Source organism: Dryobates pubescens, chromosome 19 (genome assembly GCF_014839835.1).
Source record: "Dryobates pubescens isolate bDryPub1 chromosome 19, bDryPub1.pri, whole genome shotgun sequence".
NCBI classification, from domain to species: domain Eukaryota; kingdom Metazoa; phylum Chordata; class Aves; order Piciformes; family Picidae; genus Dryobates; species Dryobates pubescens.
In genome coordinates this window covers 20,366,223-20,378,686 of record NC_071630.1, presented here as the reverse complement: position 1 = coordinate 20,378,686, position 12,464 = coordinate 20,366,223, and the positions used below count along the sequence as shown (strand labels likewise).

General features: G+C 39.5%; 1 protein-coding gene across 2 annotated transcripts in view; it reads right to left on the bottom strand.

Moving 5' to 3' along the window:
* Positions 1-12,464, bottom strand: part of CHD9 (chromodomain helicase DNA binding protein 9) — an 89,473-nt gene that overhangs the window by 4,194 nt on the left and 72,815 nt on the right. For both annotated transcript variants that reach the window (XM_054170172.1, XM_054170173.1), the window contains 13 exons: positions 12,044-12,161; positions 11,336-11,393; positions 10,986-11,028; positions 10,606-10,825; positions 10,283-10,485; positions 9,129-10,037; positions 6,731-6,894; positions 5,095-5,367; positions 4,057-4,225; positions 2,999-3,138; positions 2,272-2,493; positions 1,522-1,650; positions 280-384 (listed from right to left, as the gene is read on the bottom strand). In XM_054170172.1, coding sequence (XP_054026147.1) covers positions 280-384; positions 1,522-1,650; positions 2,272-2,493; positions 2,999-3,138; positions 4,057-4,225; positions 5,095-5,367; positions 6,731-6,894; positions 9,129-10,037; positions 10,283-10,485; positions 10,606-10,825; positions 10,986-11,028; positions 11,336-11,393; positions 12,044-12,161 — 2,753 coding nt within the window. The remainder of the gene's footprint in view (positions 1-279; positions 385-1,521; positions 1,651-2,271; positions 2,494-2,998; positions 3,139-4,056; positions 4,226-5,094; positions 5,368-6,730; positions 6,895-9,128; positions 10,038-10,282; positions 10,486-10,605; positions 10,826-10,985; positions 11,029-11,335; positions 11,394-12,043; positions 12,162-12,464) is intronic.

Sequence of the window (12,464 nt, the reverse complement as noted above, 5' to 3'; positions counted from 1 at the left end):
AGTTGTAAGATCAACTAATACCTCCATATTTAAATAGTCTTCTCTTCCCCAGCAAGCATCTTTGATTTAAACTAGCCTAATATAATTACAGGAGTTCAAAACTCACGCTTTGTTTTTCTGTCCTGTGGATAACTACTGAATTCTGCAAGTAATTCTGCTATTATTTATACCTTTATTGACTGCAGTCTAATCCTGTTTTGGCAGGTCTTTTTTACCCCACATTTGCCTTATTTGTTTTTAGGATATATTTCATGCCACAATTACTCTGCAAATACTCACAGACTGTTTTACGACTTCTCCCCATTCAGGAGCCACTCCATACTCTGGATTTTCTTTCAAGAACCTGCACAAGTCCTTCAAAGGGGGAGCAAATGCACCCCCAACCTGAAAAGCAGAAGGCAGAAGTCAGGAAATACTTCTCATTCAGTAAGAAGGTGGCAACATTCGTATCTGACACTGTTTTTTAAGAGACTTGTAACCACACAGGTTCCTCTACAGAGATGCTGTCTCAACACATCGAAGAGATTAAAGACTCTCCAATTCTGCCTCACACTCCTCTACAGATGCACAAAGCTTCTGACCTTAATACAGCAGCACAGAAAAGAACTCCTGCTTTCCTTGCAACTGCTCTCTAACGAACAGAAAAGCCAGCAGTATCACAAGAGAAAATGCTCCCTGTATTGTCACAATACCCTGAAGGGCTCCCACGGGACTGCTGCCCTGGTACTACACTGACATTCAAAGACATCATCCCACACATCTGTCCAAATCTCTTCAGTAAACAACAGTAATGTTCTGCAGGCTTTCCCTGAATATTGCCTTTTAGCTTTCCCCAAAGGCTATTTAAATGCATTATACCTTCCCAAGCTTTGATCACTTGTCCAAAACCTGTAACTCAGCACCTAGTCTCCCATCTTCCACTATAGGGATTTTATACAACAATTCCTCTTCTACTTCTGTTCTCCTGTCACACAGCTGTTTAACCTGGCAGTGCGATTCACAGCGCACACATACTGGTGAACCGCAAAGGTCAACTGTCAGAGATAACTGAAAACAGGAAAAAGCAAAAACAATCCAGTACACAGGATTTTAAGCCATTCTAATGGACAAGTTTCTATGCAGGATGCACTACCAATACAGTTTCAATCATGTCAAGTAGTAATGAGAAGATGTAAACAAAATTTTGAGCTTGTGAGAACGCTGCTGCTTTGATCAGAACAGCGTGTATTTCAGTGGCCACGCCTCTGTATGAGTCAATGGCATAAACATTGCAATACACCCAGTGGTCAATTCTACCCAGACTTCATCACAGGGTAAGTTTCTAGCCATAGCTTACACATTTTCACCATTGAAAAACACCTGAAAGATTGTTATTGACTTTCTTGTTTGTACCAAAACCTTAAACCAAAACCCTTTCCTTTGCTCACAATATTTTAGCAAGTGTAGTTAGTACACAGAACTCCTCATTCTGGGGAACTTCACATTTGGGTAACATCAGAATGAGAAGAGAATTATGAATACCTTTCTTGCATTTCTTCTATTTATGAGCTGGACACGCTCTTCACCAGTCAAGCTGTTAACATCCAGTTTATTGGGGTTTCGACAACGGTGTCTTTTTTGTTTGGGTCTCCCATCATGCAGCTGCATCCTCTGTTACAAAGGAATTTAAGAGCCAGTCATCTTTCTGATACAACTGGTTTACGGATTCTAAGGCCTCTGTGCATTCTCTTGAATCAGGCATTCATTTCAGAAATATTTTAACAACAGAACTGATTTACTAATCACAATCATGTCATCAGCCTAGCAAACAGCTCTCTCTGCTACCTCTGCCCATTGTTTTAATCATATTTCAGTTTTCAAAATGCTGTAACTGTCAGGAATGTTGCTACTGTTCTGCATTATAACAGCTTTAAGGAGAAGTAAGGTTGTTTCAGCTTACTGCACTTCACTAAAACGTTCAATAAAAGTCAAACATTTTCAGCTCCATCTTCCATATCATGGTAATATATATATGAAATATAAAAATATCTCAGATGATTTTTGGTCTAATTTCACCTAAGATTAAAAAAACTAAGTGCCTTTGTTAAGTATTGCTTTTCTCAGCAATTAGATTTGTGAGGGAAAAGGACCTTATCTATAAAGAAATGGACATTTTCCTTTTCCTAAACAAAATAGGGAAAGGAATAATTCCATGTAACACAGAACACAAATCTAAACACATTTTATGAGAAATATTTTACTATTGAAAGCAGAATTGGAAGGAATACTCACAGGAATACAAGCTCCTGAATCTTCAACATATCCAGGATGTTCTTTAAGCCACCTTTCTAAATCTTTTCTTTTAGGGGCATCATCACCTGCAAGCCTTGTTCCATCTTTTAGGTTAATAACAGGAACTGGACTCTCTGCATCTAGCACACCTTGGGACTGCGTGTAAGTGAGGGCTGGGTTTATTCCTGCAGCAGCTTGACAGGAGTTAATACCTAGATTAACCTGAAGAAATCCAAAACATTTGGCTAAGCTCTCCATAGGAAAAAGAAAAAAAAGCCATCAAAATAATTTCACATATGATACAGTGAAGGCCACAGTCCTGCAGATCACTGTGTACACACTCAAGGGCTCAATGAGATTACTCAGGCCACAGGTAACTGCCCTTAAGTCACTGTACAATCAGGTCCTGTAACAGATGTCACAGGAAAGGATGTCAGCATTGCTAGGGCAAATATCAATTTTTTTATGCTACATTGTTATCTACATTTTATCAAAACTGGAATTAAACTTGCTTTTAAAAGTAGTTATAGATATTGTGTACATGTAATATTTAGCAAAATTCTACCAGTTCTTCTAAACTGTCAACAAACAAGTTCAGAAAAAAATAATGCTAAATCCAACAGTTTTTAGTAATGGAAGACTTTTATGTTGACAGCTGTTTATGCTCAGGTAAAGGATTACCAATGATTTGGACCTTATTTTCGCACACAAAATCAAGTTTACTTACATGGTTAGGTTGTTTATTTCTGTTCATAAAGAGGACATCAACTCCCTCCACGTTCTTCCTTCTTCCTCTTCTCTTTTTGACTACAGGCTGACTGTCAACTATGACTCCATTGGCACTGGTTGTTAAGTGACTGGAAGTACCTGATCAGTAATTCAATAAAATTAGTGTCAGATGCTTGAGCTGTTTTTTAACTAAAAATGTCGGAATAATAATAAAAAAAGGAAATAAAACTCCTGGAAATTGTGCATGTAATTTCTACATGTAACAGAAATTGCCTATTGTTTCATGTATGTTTAAAACACTACTAAAATCAGGCAGAGAAAACACTCCACTACCAGAATCTTCTATTACTGCTCCCTATCCCTGCCAAATATATCTGTACAGGGCATTGCACACAGAGAGGCAGATGCCCCTACATAAATGTTTCCATCTAGACAGGTAAGTACAAAATGCAAGTGAAGGACAGTATGATTTTAAAAGGAAACATTCTCATCCACATGTGTATGCCATGTCAATGAACTCCAGTCAGTGAATCAGAAGCTGGCCTAAATCTGGTACCAAATTCTAGTAATTTCCATATTCTAATTTTAACTACTTTCTTTGGGGTCATTTTTATTTGTCAGAGTACACCTTGTGAAAATAAGCCATAAGCTTTTGGCTACAAACCAAAAGTTGATTCTTTCTATGAAGAGTGCAAACTGACACAGGCATAAATCTGATCCTCTTTACTCACAAACTAGCCTCAGTAAGTTCTGAGTTAAATTGATCACTGTCAGTGTAGAGTGATACACTTAAAATTACTGATTTTTTTTTTGTGAGGGTGTCTATGATGTAAAATGGCATCTTCCTAATAAATGAACATTACAGTAGCTGACATTCTGAGAGTACACATGTGGTCCAACCTCATGCCTTAACTTAGGTGTCTAGTTTCCCTAACATACTGGAAAGCATTTCTCCAGGCTGCAGTTTAGAACACATAACACCGCAAACATGTCTCTCCACTGCTTATAGATGGGGATCAACAGAAGAACCCAGAAGATGATGACAATTTTAGATACCTGATTTGGGAAGTGATTTGGGGAAGTTAACAAGGCTGGTTTCTGAGGCGTTCTGGAGTTCACGTAGCCGAGCCAGGTATTGCTGCTGTCCCAATACACCTTCCTCGCTTTCAAATGGCCTTTTCTGAGACAGCCCCTGCTTCTGAAAAGTCAATTTCAAACCACCTTCCTGTTAAATAAATGCCAGGGTTAGAAGAGTCTCTTCTGCAGCAGAAATGACTACTTCATATTCAGGGTTCTTACACAGTTACTCCAGAAGAGTTGAGGAAAAATGAAAACATTGTATTAGACCTTAAAACAAGTCTTGCTTCTCTTCCACATAACCAACCAATCTGAAGAGAAATTTCATGGAACTGCTTCTATGAATTTTAAATTATCTGCTCTCTTTGGTGAAAAATCCAGACACAACACAGCTGTCTACCTCCCCAAACCAGACCTAAAGAAATGCCAAACCCAATTACAAGTGGAAAATGTCATACATTTTTACGTATACAAACAGGTCTCAAACTATAGATCAGAAAAATGTTTGTAAGAAAAAAAGGTTTCTGCATTGAGACTGGGAAATCTACCGATAATCCTCTAAAAGACCATGAAACCATGAAGCGCTTGCTGGAGAGGACATGCTGACATCTGTTTTTAAAAAGCCTAACAACAGAAGTACCTTTCAGTGTTGTTGTTGTTTTTTGTTTTGTTTTGTACCCAGGTTTCTTAGAAATAGCACAAAACAGGCTGCCTGAGGAAACACCAGAATGATGTTTCAATTCAGCAAAGGAAAGAATGATTCCTTCCAGTGGCTAATGCAAATTAAAACCAAAACCAACCAAACTAAACCCCTCAGCCCCCTAAAAAAAACACAAAAAACAAACAAAACCAACCAAACCCAAACCCCAAACACTTAATGCCCAGAAGCAGCAGACCCAAATACCCACAAACAAGTGTGTGAAGGAAGTGATAGTGAGAGCAGGCAGCCACTTGCAGGTAAAGCATGCCGCACACCGCAATCGCAATCAGGTCCTAGGGCAATAAAAATAAACATACGTCATTGATTTTCACTGTAAACTCCTTTTCTCGTACATGCTTCTTCACCTTTGACATCTGTGGTGACTGGTCGTATTCTTCTTTAACGCCTGCAAGAGGGGGTGTTGGTGCACTGGGCTCACTGTAATCTGCAGCTGCACCTGGGCTATCCAGAAGCTTGGTTGTGTAGAAAGATGCCACTGTGTTGCTGTCATAGCTCCTTCTTGCTGAAGGCCATTTACCTTTCAACACTGTTTGACAAATACTGTCAAGTCGATTAATCATAACTCGATCCTAAAAACAAGAGAAAACATTTTCATCAGAGTAATGCTTACCAGCACTGGATTATCTTCTAATTCCAGAAAGACGATAAATGATCTCATTTTTAACCACTGAACTTGGTCTTACAAGATTTTCAAGTGCCTGGATTTGTACCAGTATCCTTGAAAAAGTTTGAGAAAGCCTCCTCTGGACTTAATTTCACCACCTGTAGAACAAATATGCAGGCTCCCTTATCCATAGTGAGTTTAAGGCTTGCAAATGCTTGAAACCCATCTCATGGATTTTTAGAGGAAATATATGATAAGGTAGTACTCAGGTCTTGGATTTCTTGGCAGGGTCTGAAGCTGTGAGTAGCACCATAACATACCTGTCAAACAGCATTCAGAAAACTAAATCTACAGACTTATCTTCTCAGATTTCAGCTTCTGTAAACATGTTATTCCTCATTGACATTCCTTAGACACCAAACACAGGTATGATTTAACACAGCCGCATAATACATGGATCTTGAGTCTCAATAAACTCAGTTAAGAACATGCAGACTCCAGAAACAACCAGGTTTCTGATAATTCCAGAGCTCAATTATTTGCCAAATAGATGAACACTAGAATTATCTGCTTTGTAAGTCAACATTGTTTGCCAAGCTCAAGATCATCCTCTACAACTGAAGTCTGATTTTGCACATTCTATCATTTTTCACCATTTGTCAAGCACCTATGACATGAAAGTTATGCTCCCCTTCTCAAAATGAACATTAAAAAAAATAAGTGGTAGTAGTTACATTTAAGTGCATCTTCCAGGAGCAAGCACAACAAGAAGCAAAAGCTCCTGAAGTTCAGGTCCTACATCTATTTTCCCTGTTTCATCACCCTTTGGGTCCCCTTTTTCTTCATTACAAGATTGTGATCTGGCTCTGAATTTTTACGCTGATTTGCAACTCATGCCTGTTCCACAAAGAGAGATTTTGAAACTGGTTGTTTTGGGTTTTTGTTTTGCTTTGGTTCTAAATTAAAATCCCAGTGTCTTTTTTTTGTATACCATATGCCTAGCAACAGAGCAAGCATATTAAAACATTGCTCCACTTAATTTATTTACATTCTTTTGGACTACTCTACACAATTCCTCTCAGACTCAAAGTCCTCCAAATACCTGATAAATTATCTCCTCTTCAAAATGTGCTTCCTTTCAGGGCGTTTCCAATGTGAACATTGTTTTCTACAGATACAGCTCTGTAATTTATTATGAACAGAAGTTTTTTTTCCCCCAGGATGTCCTCACAATTCAGTGCTGTGGTTTTAACATACGTAATGGAGTACAAATGTCACAGCCCGCCTTTCCCTACAAGTCTGTTTTCAAAACAGTAGAATAAACTTACCTTTGGCCAGTAGGATGCAGCCAACATGTATCCACCTTGTAAGAGATAACTGGAATTTGGTGTCCCATTGTTCATCTGGAAACTGTCTTGCGTCTCATCTTGTGTAGTACTCAGAGAAGCTACACTCTCTTCATCATATGCTTTTATATGCGGTGTTCCTTCTGCTAAATAAAACGACCAATGTCATTTGCTATCGTAAAGAAGTTCAACACTCATTTTAAGAGGTTCAGGGGAACAAAACATGCAGAATAATGCTCAGAGAAAGTCCAAACACAAAGCTAAACTGAAGAGTTCATCTGTTAGGGTTTTCAGGATGACTGCTGATCCTTTTCTAGACATGTAAATTCTAGGTGCATTCTTGTCAGTATCTCAAAAGCTGTAACATGTCAAACATGGCTCTTTGAAGAGAGATGTGCCTCCGAGTAATCTGACAGACAGTCCTTGCTTATTGTAACCTATTTCCCTTGTAAGCCAACATTCACCAAAATACAGGATTAAATTGAAATAAAAGGTGCCTAATACCAGAACATGGCAAAGCTTTTGTGATACTGCTCATAAAAAACCCCACCTCATTTCATTTACTGGCCACAACAGTGCATGTTCCATATATTGAGCACATGTTCATCATGTGCATCACTTAACTTTTTGAATTTCAATCACAGAGGATTTCTTCCCAGAATTTTTTCCACTGTGTCCTCCAACTTCCTTACATGTTGCTCTTTATTATTTTACTTTTGCCTCCATCCAAGGTAAGCTCTACTATGACATGGGTGCTGCCTAAAAAGGTAAACACTACAGCAGCTGGAGTAAGTGTATTGAGGGACAATTCTGCAGAACTTGCATTTGTATTGAGTCACCTTATAAAACTTGGCTTTCTCTGAAAAAAACCTTTCAAATATGAGAAATATGCCAAAGGTCCGTGACCCCTGTACAATACATTAAAAACTGAAATGAAGTTAAGAGAATTTTCCAGCCTCCACCAATCTCTAACACCAACTTACAGCAAAATAGCCACAAAAAGAAAGGCTGACTGATTCACAATATCTGCTATCTGAGGATGGCACAAGTACTTGCTTAAACAGACTGAGCTGGCAGAAAGCAAGCCTAATATTTGGACTTGTAGCACATGTTATGGTATCCTCCATCTAAAGCTAAATATTTACATCATATAAGCATGCCTTTCTCTCACTGTTTTTATGTTTACGGACAACTGTTTCCTCTGAAAAGGTCCTTTCATTGCTACAGGCAACAGCAACTTCATCATTTTGTTAAAGCAGTATTTCACTTGGCCAGGAATCATTCTTTTCCCCAGTAAGTGATTCCTATGGCTTCCATTTGTCCTTTCACAGAATCACCGAATGTTAGGGTTTGGAAGGGACCTCCAGAGATCAAGTCCAACCCCAGTCCCAAAGCAAGATCACCTAGGGCAGGCTGCATTTCAGCTCATCCAGGTGGGTTTTGAGTCTCCAGATAAGGAGACTCCACAGCCTCTCTGGGCAGCCTGTTGCAATGCTCCATCACCCTCACCATAAAGAAATATCTCCTTGACACATACAAAAAAAAAGCCTATTCATTTATGCTGTAATCCCATTGCTTAAATTCACCCTCTTCATTATTCTGTTACCATTTGTTATCAGATAGAATGTGAAAAGATTTCCATACTGAGTTTTAATGGAGCACCTGAGTAGAGGACATTTCATAGTATCAAAGTAAGGAATACATTCAATAATGAATGATTGGTTTAGTAAAAAAAATTTGTATCACTAATCAGAGGTTTTTGCTTCACTTTGAAGCTTTCGTATGTGTTTCTGTTCTTTGGTCCCACGCCCTGTAACCATCTCAGCCTTCTCTAAGCAGGTACATCTTTCAGGTGTTTGAAAACCGGCAGAGCAAATACACTGCTTGGCCACCTCCAGCTTTCAAGAATACACAGCTTGCAATACTCTTCCAGTTTATACTGGACAGAAAGAAGCTTGCAGACTTCATGAAAGCACAATGAGGAAGCTACAAAGACAGGTGGGGAAGACTGGAAAATACAAACAGGGGAAACCAAAAGAACCTCTGTATTTAGGAAGAAAAAGAAATAGTAGTAGGATATACACACACAGTATGTGCTCCCACAAAATATCAGCCATTCAACACACCTTCTAGACATGCACCACATACACAGTAAGCTTGCTTTGGGAATCAGTCAACAAATCCCAAATACCTCATCCAAGGCACTGACATGAAGCAAAGAAAATGCTGTATCCCTGAAATTCTTCTGACTCAAACATGTGCTTGATTCTTCAAGCTGACTTTTGTGAGGGGCAATACCCTTTTGAGGCATTTTTCCATTATGAATAAACTTATTTAAGAGGTAGAGAGTTATACTGCAGAAATAAGACTACACACATACCACGTTTCTGTGCCTCCTCTTCATCACTATCACTCTCTTCAGACGATGATGATGACGATGACGAGGAGGAGGAGGATGACGAGGAGGAGGAGGAAGATGCTGAAGAACAAGATGAAGATGATGAAGAGCTAGAGCCTGATCGAGAGCGTGAACAAGACGAGGAAGATGAAGAGGATGAAGAAGATGACCTGGAAGAACAGGATGATCTATCTGAGTCAGAGTCTGAGTCAGAACTAGAGTCAGATCTTCTTTTACTGACTCTCTGTTTTTTTGAAGCTGGGTTTGGAGTTAGAGGCTCTGTCCTTGCTGCCACCATGCGCCTGTCTGTTTCAGTCTTCCCACTAGGTTTGTGATCTGTATTTTGCATTGGTGGGCCATTTTTCGGGCTCAGAGGTTCAGATTTCATTATTGTTGGTGCCTCCTCTGTAGACATAGACTCCTCTTCAGAAGACTGAGGGTCCTCTTTCAGATGTTCATTTTTAGCTTTTGTGTCCTCAAAAGCATTCACTTTAGCATCTGATAATCTTGATTGAGGTGTAAGAGGAGAAGCACACAATGCCATCTGGTACTGATGCAAGAGCGGAGTAGAAGTCCTTGAGAGTGCCACTTTGTTTTGATTATAATTCCTCTGGGCAGACATAAATGAGAGTTCAGGATCACGAAGAATATGATAATCTGTCCTGCTAACTCCATGTTTAGCAGCTCCAATAAGTAAATCCCTGTCATGAGTCCCACACTCCCACCAGACAGGCAAGTCTGGGTTTGGCTGGCATAGCTTTAGTCGATCGAACAGCTGTGAGTGTCTGAGAGCCTGTTCTCGTACTTTCCTCAGGAGCTCAATGCGGTACAGAGTCCGAGAAGCACGCTCCTCTGTTATAGGCTGGATAAAAATGTTTGGGTCTACGAGTTCTGTATTAAAACAAAACCAAGATGAGAATCTGCAAAAAACCCCTTCCACTACAAATCAATACTAGAAGCAGATGGCTTTAATCAGTTAATGTATGTCTCTGCATTATGCGCTTTCCATTTTACATTTGGCACGTTTCTTAGCCTTCCTCTCCCTCACTTCTAGTTTGGAACACTTAGGAAAAAAATATTCAAGATACGCACTGGCAACAGAAATTAAAGATAAAAGTAAAAACACATGCACCCACCTTCTTTCGAGGGGAGCCGACAGACTCGCCGGCACATTGACATAAATGCATACAAGTATTTCTCTAAGCTCTCGTCTGTTTTCTTATGCAGCCTAGCCATTGCTCTGAACTTGGTCCAATCAAATCGTCCCCTTTCAGGATCAAACACCACTCCAAATGTGGACACAACTCTGTAGAAGTCAGCTTCTTCCCTTCTTGTCCATCTTGAGAAAAAAGGAAGTTCTGTCACTCTCTTCACTATTTCTCACAGCAAACTACTATTGTTTTTTTCAGTAGTTTTTATATAAGGATGAATTAATAATGTATTTGCATGGTGAACATACCTTTGCTGTCTTTCAATCTTAGCAGCCATCTTTGGATTTAGAGCAGCTTCTTCACATGGAGGCTGCATCATGTTGGTTTGTATTGGGAATGCTGGCTGAATCTGCTGGGCCTGCCTATTCTTACTTGTTCGCTGATAAGCTGTTATGAGGCGACGAAGGCGTGTTGTTAAGGCAGATTGAGTGGGCCAGTAGATTTTGTCTCCTTCCATCATTTGTCCATCTACATGAAAGTGAAGTCACAGGTGAAATATAAAGACATGAATCACTGCTGGTGCCTGTGGTCTGACACTAGGCAATGTCAATACATTTCAGCTAAGAATAAGGAAAACAATTAAAAAAATAGATCAGATTGGCTCAGATTTGAATTTTTATGTATTTACCTCCATCTGCTATTACTAGATCACCTGGGGATGAAGCATCATCCTATAGGAAAGCATAAGAGAAGCAAAATTTAAAATGCAGTCTTCTCCAGAGATTTAGGATAAACTTGCACCTTGCAGACAAAGTGTGAAAATCGACAAAGAATGAGTAATAAATATTTTGGACAAATGGCTAACAAAGCAGACAACATAATTCCCTCCCATTCCCCCCTGCCACATGACTGCACAAACACACAGAACAGGTTCTATCAGTTTAGAGAAACACAGGAAAAAGTAATCACGTGTTCAGCAAAAAGGTGCAAACATTACATTCTAAGCGCGTTTAAAGGAGCTGTAAGTGCCGACTATACCTCTATGTCATCTTTAAACATTGCTGGTGCTGGTTTATATTCTGGATCTTCAACATCCCTGTTAAAATTCCAACATGAAAGAATTCATCTTAGTAATATTTTTCATAAAGCAAAACTCAGTTAAATTTAGTTTGACATGCTGCATCTAATTTCATATTTGAAATAAGGAAAACAGTTCATGGCAGCTTGGCCTGGAATCCTGCCACCCCCAATTCAGAGATGTTCTTTATGACCTCAGCTGCTTCATCTTGCTGACGAAGCTATGCATAAAAGCAGTTCTTCAGCAGTTACCAGTCATACTCAAATTGATCTAGTGGGGTCACTGGTTAGCTACAGAAGACTACTACACCAAGCTGGAAATCAAGTTAAATGGGTCTATAGTACTCTGCCTCTGAAGGCTTTCATACTTCAGTGTGTAAGCAGTATTTCCAATACAGCAAAGATACAGGCCCTGTTTAGACCAGTTGCTGCACTTCCGCTTAACTGTGAAATCTCAACCTTCAATGGCTCCCTTACATTAACTAACTCTTCAAGAGTTCCTAACTCTTTGCTGCTCTGCAGGAGTAAAATCAAAGTAGTCCTCTTCACAAGAATAACATCAAACTAATATAAAACCAGCTAAAGAGAGAACGAAGTTTAACATATAAATTCAGTCTCATTTGCTTTGAGGACCTGCAACATTCACGTCCACTTTTAGAGTGCTCATACCCATCCATATAATCATTTGCTCTCTGTTCAGCAGCAACTGCTTTGTCATCTGGCTTGCCAACCCTTTCCAAGAAGCACAGCGCTGGGTCTGCTCTGATAGTGTTGTATTTTTCATAACCTGCAAAGAAAAAATAATTGTGTATAAATTCAACATTCAGAGTAATAAAAAAAATAATAATTGAGTGTAGAGTGTTTGAGGGGCAGAAATAGAATAAACCAGGTTGGAAAAGACCTTCAAGATCATCAAGTCCAACCCATCACCCAACACCACCTAATCAACTAAACCATGGCACCAAGCACGCCATCCAGTCTCCTCTTAAACACCTCCAGTCATGGTGACTCCACCACCTCCCTATGCCTCCACCACCAGCCGTTCCAATGGCCAATCACTCTGTGAAGTTCTTCTTAACATCCAGCCTAA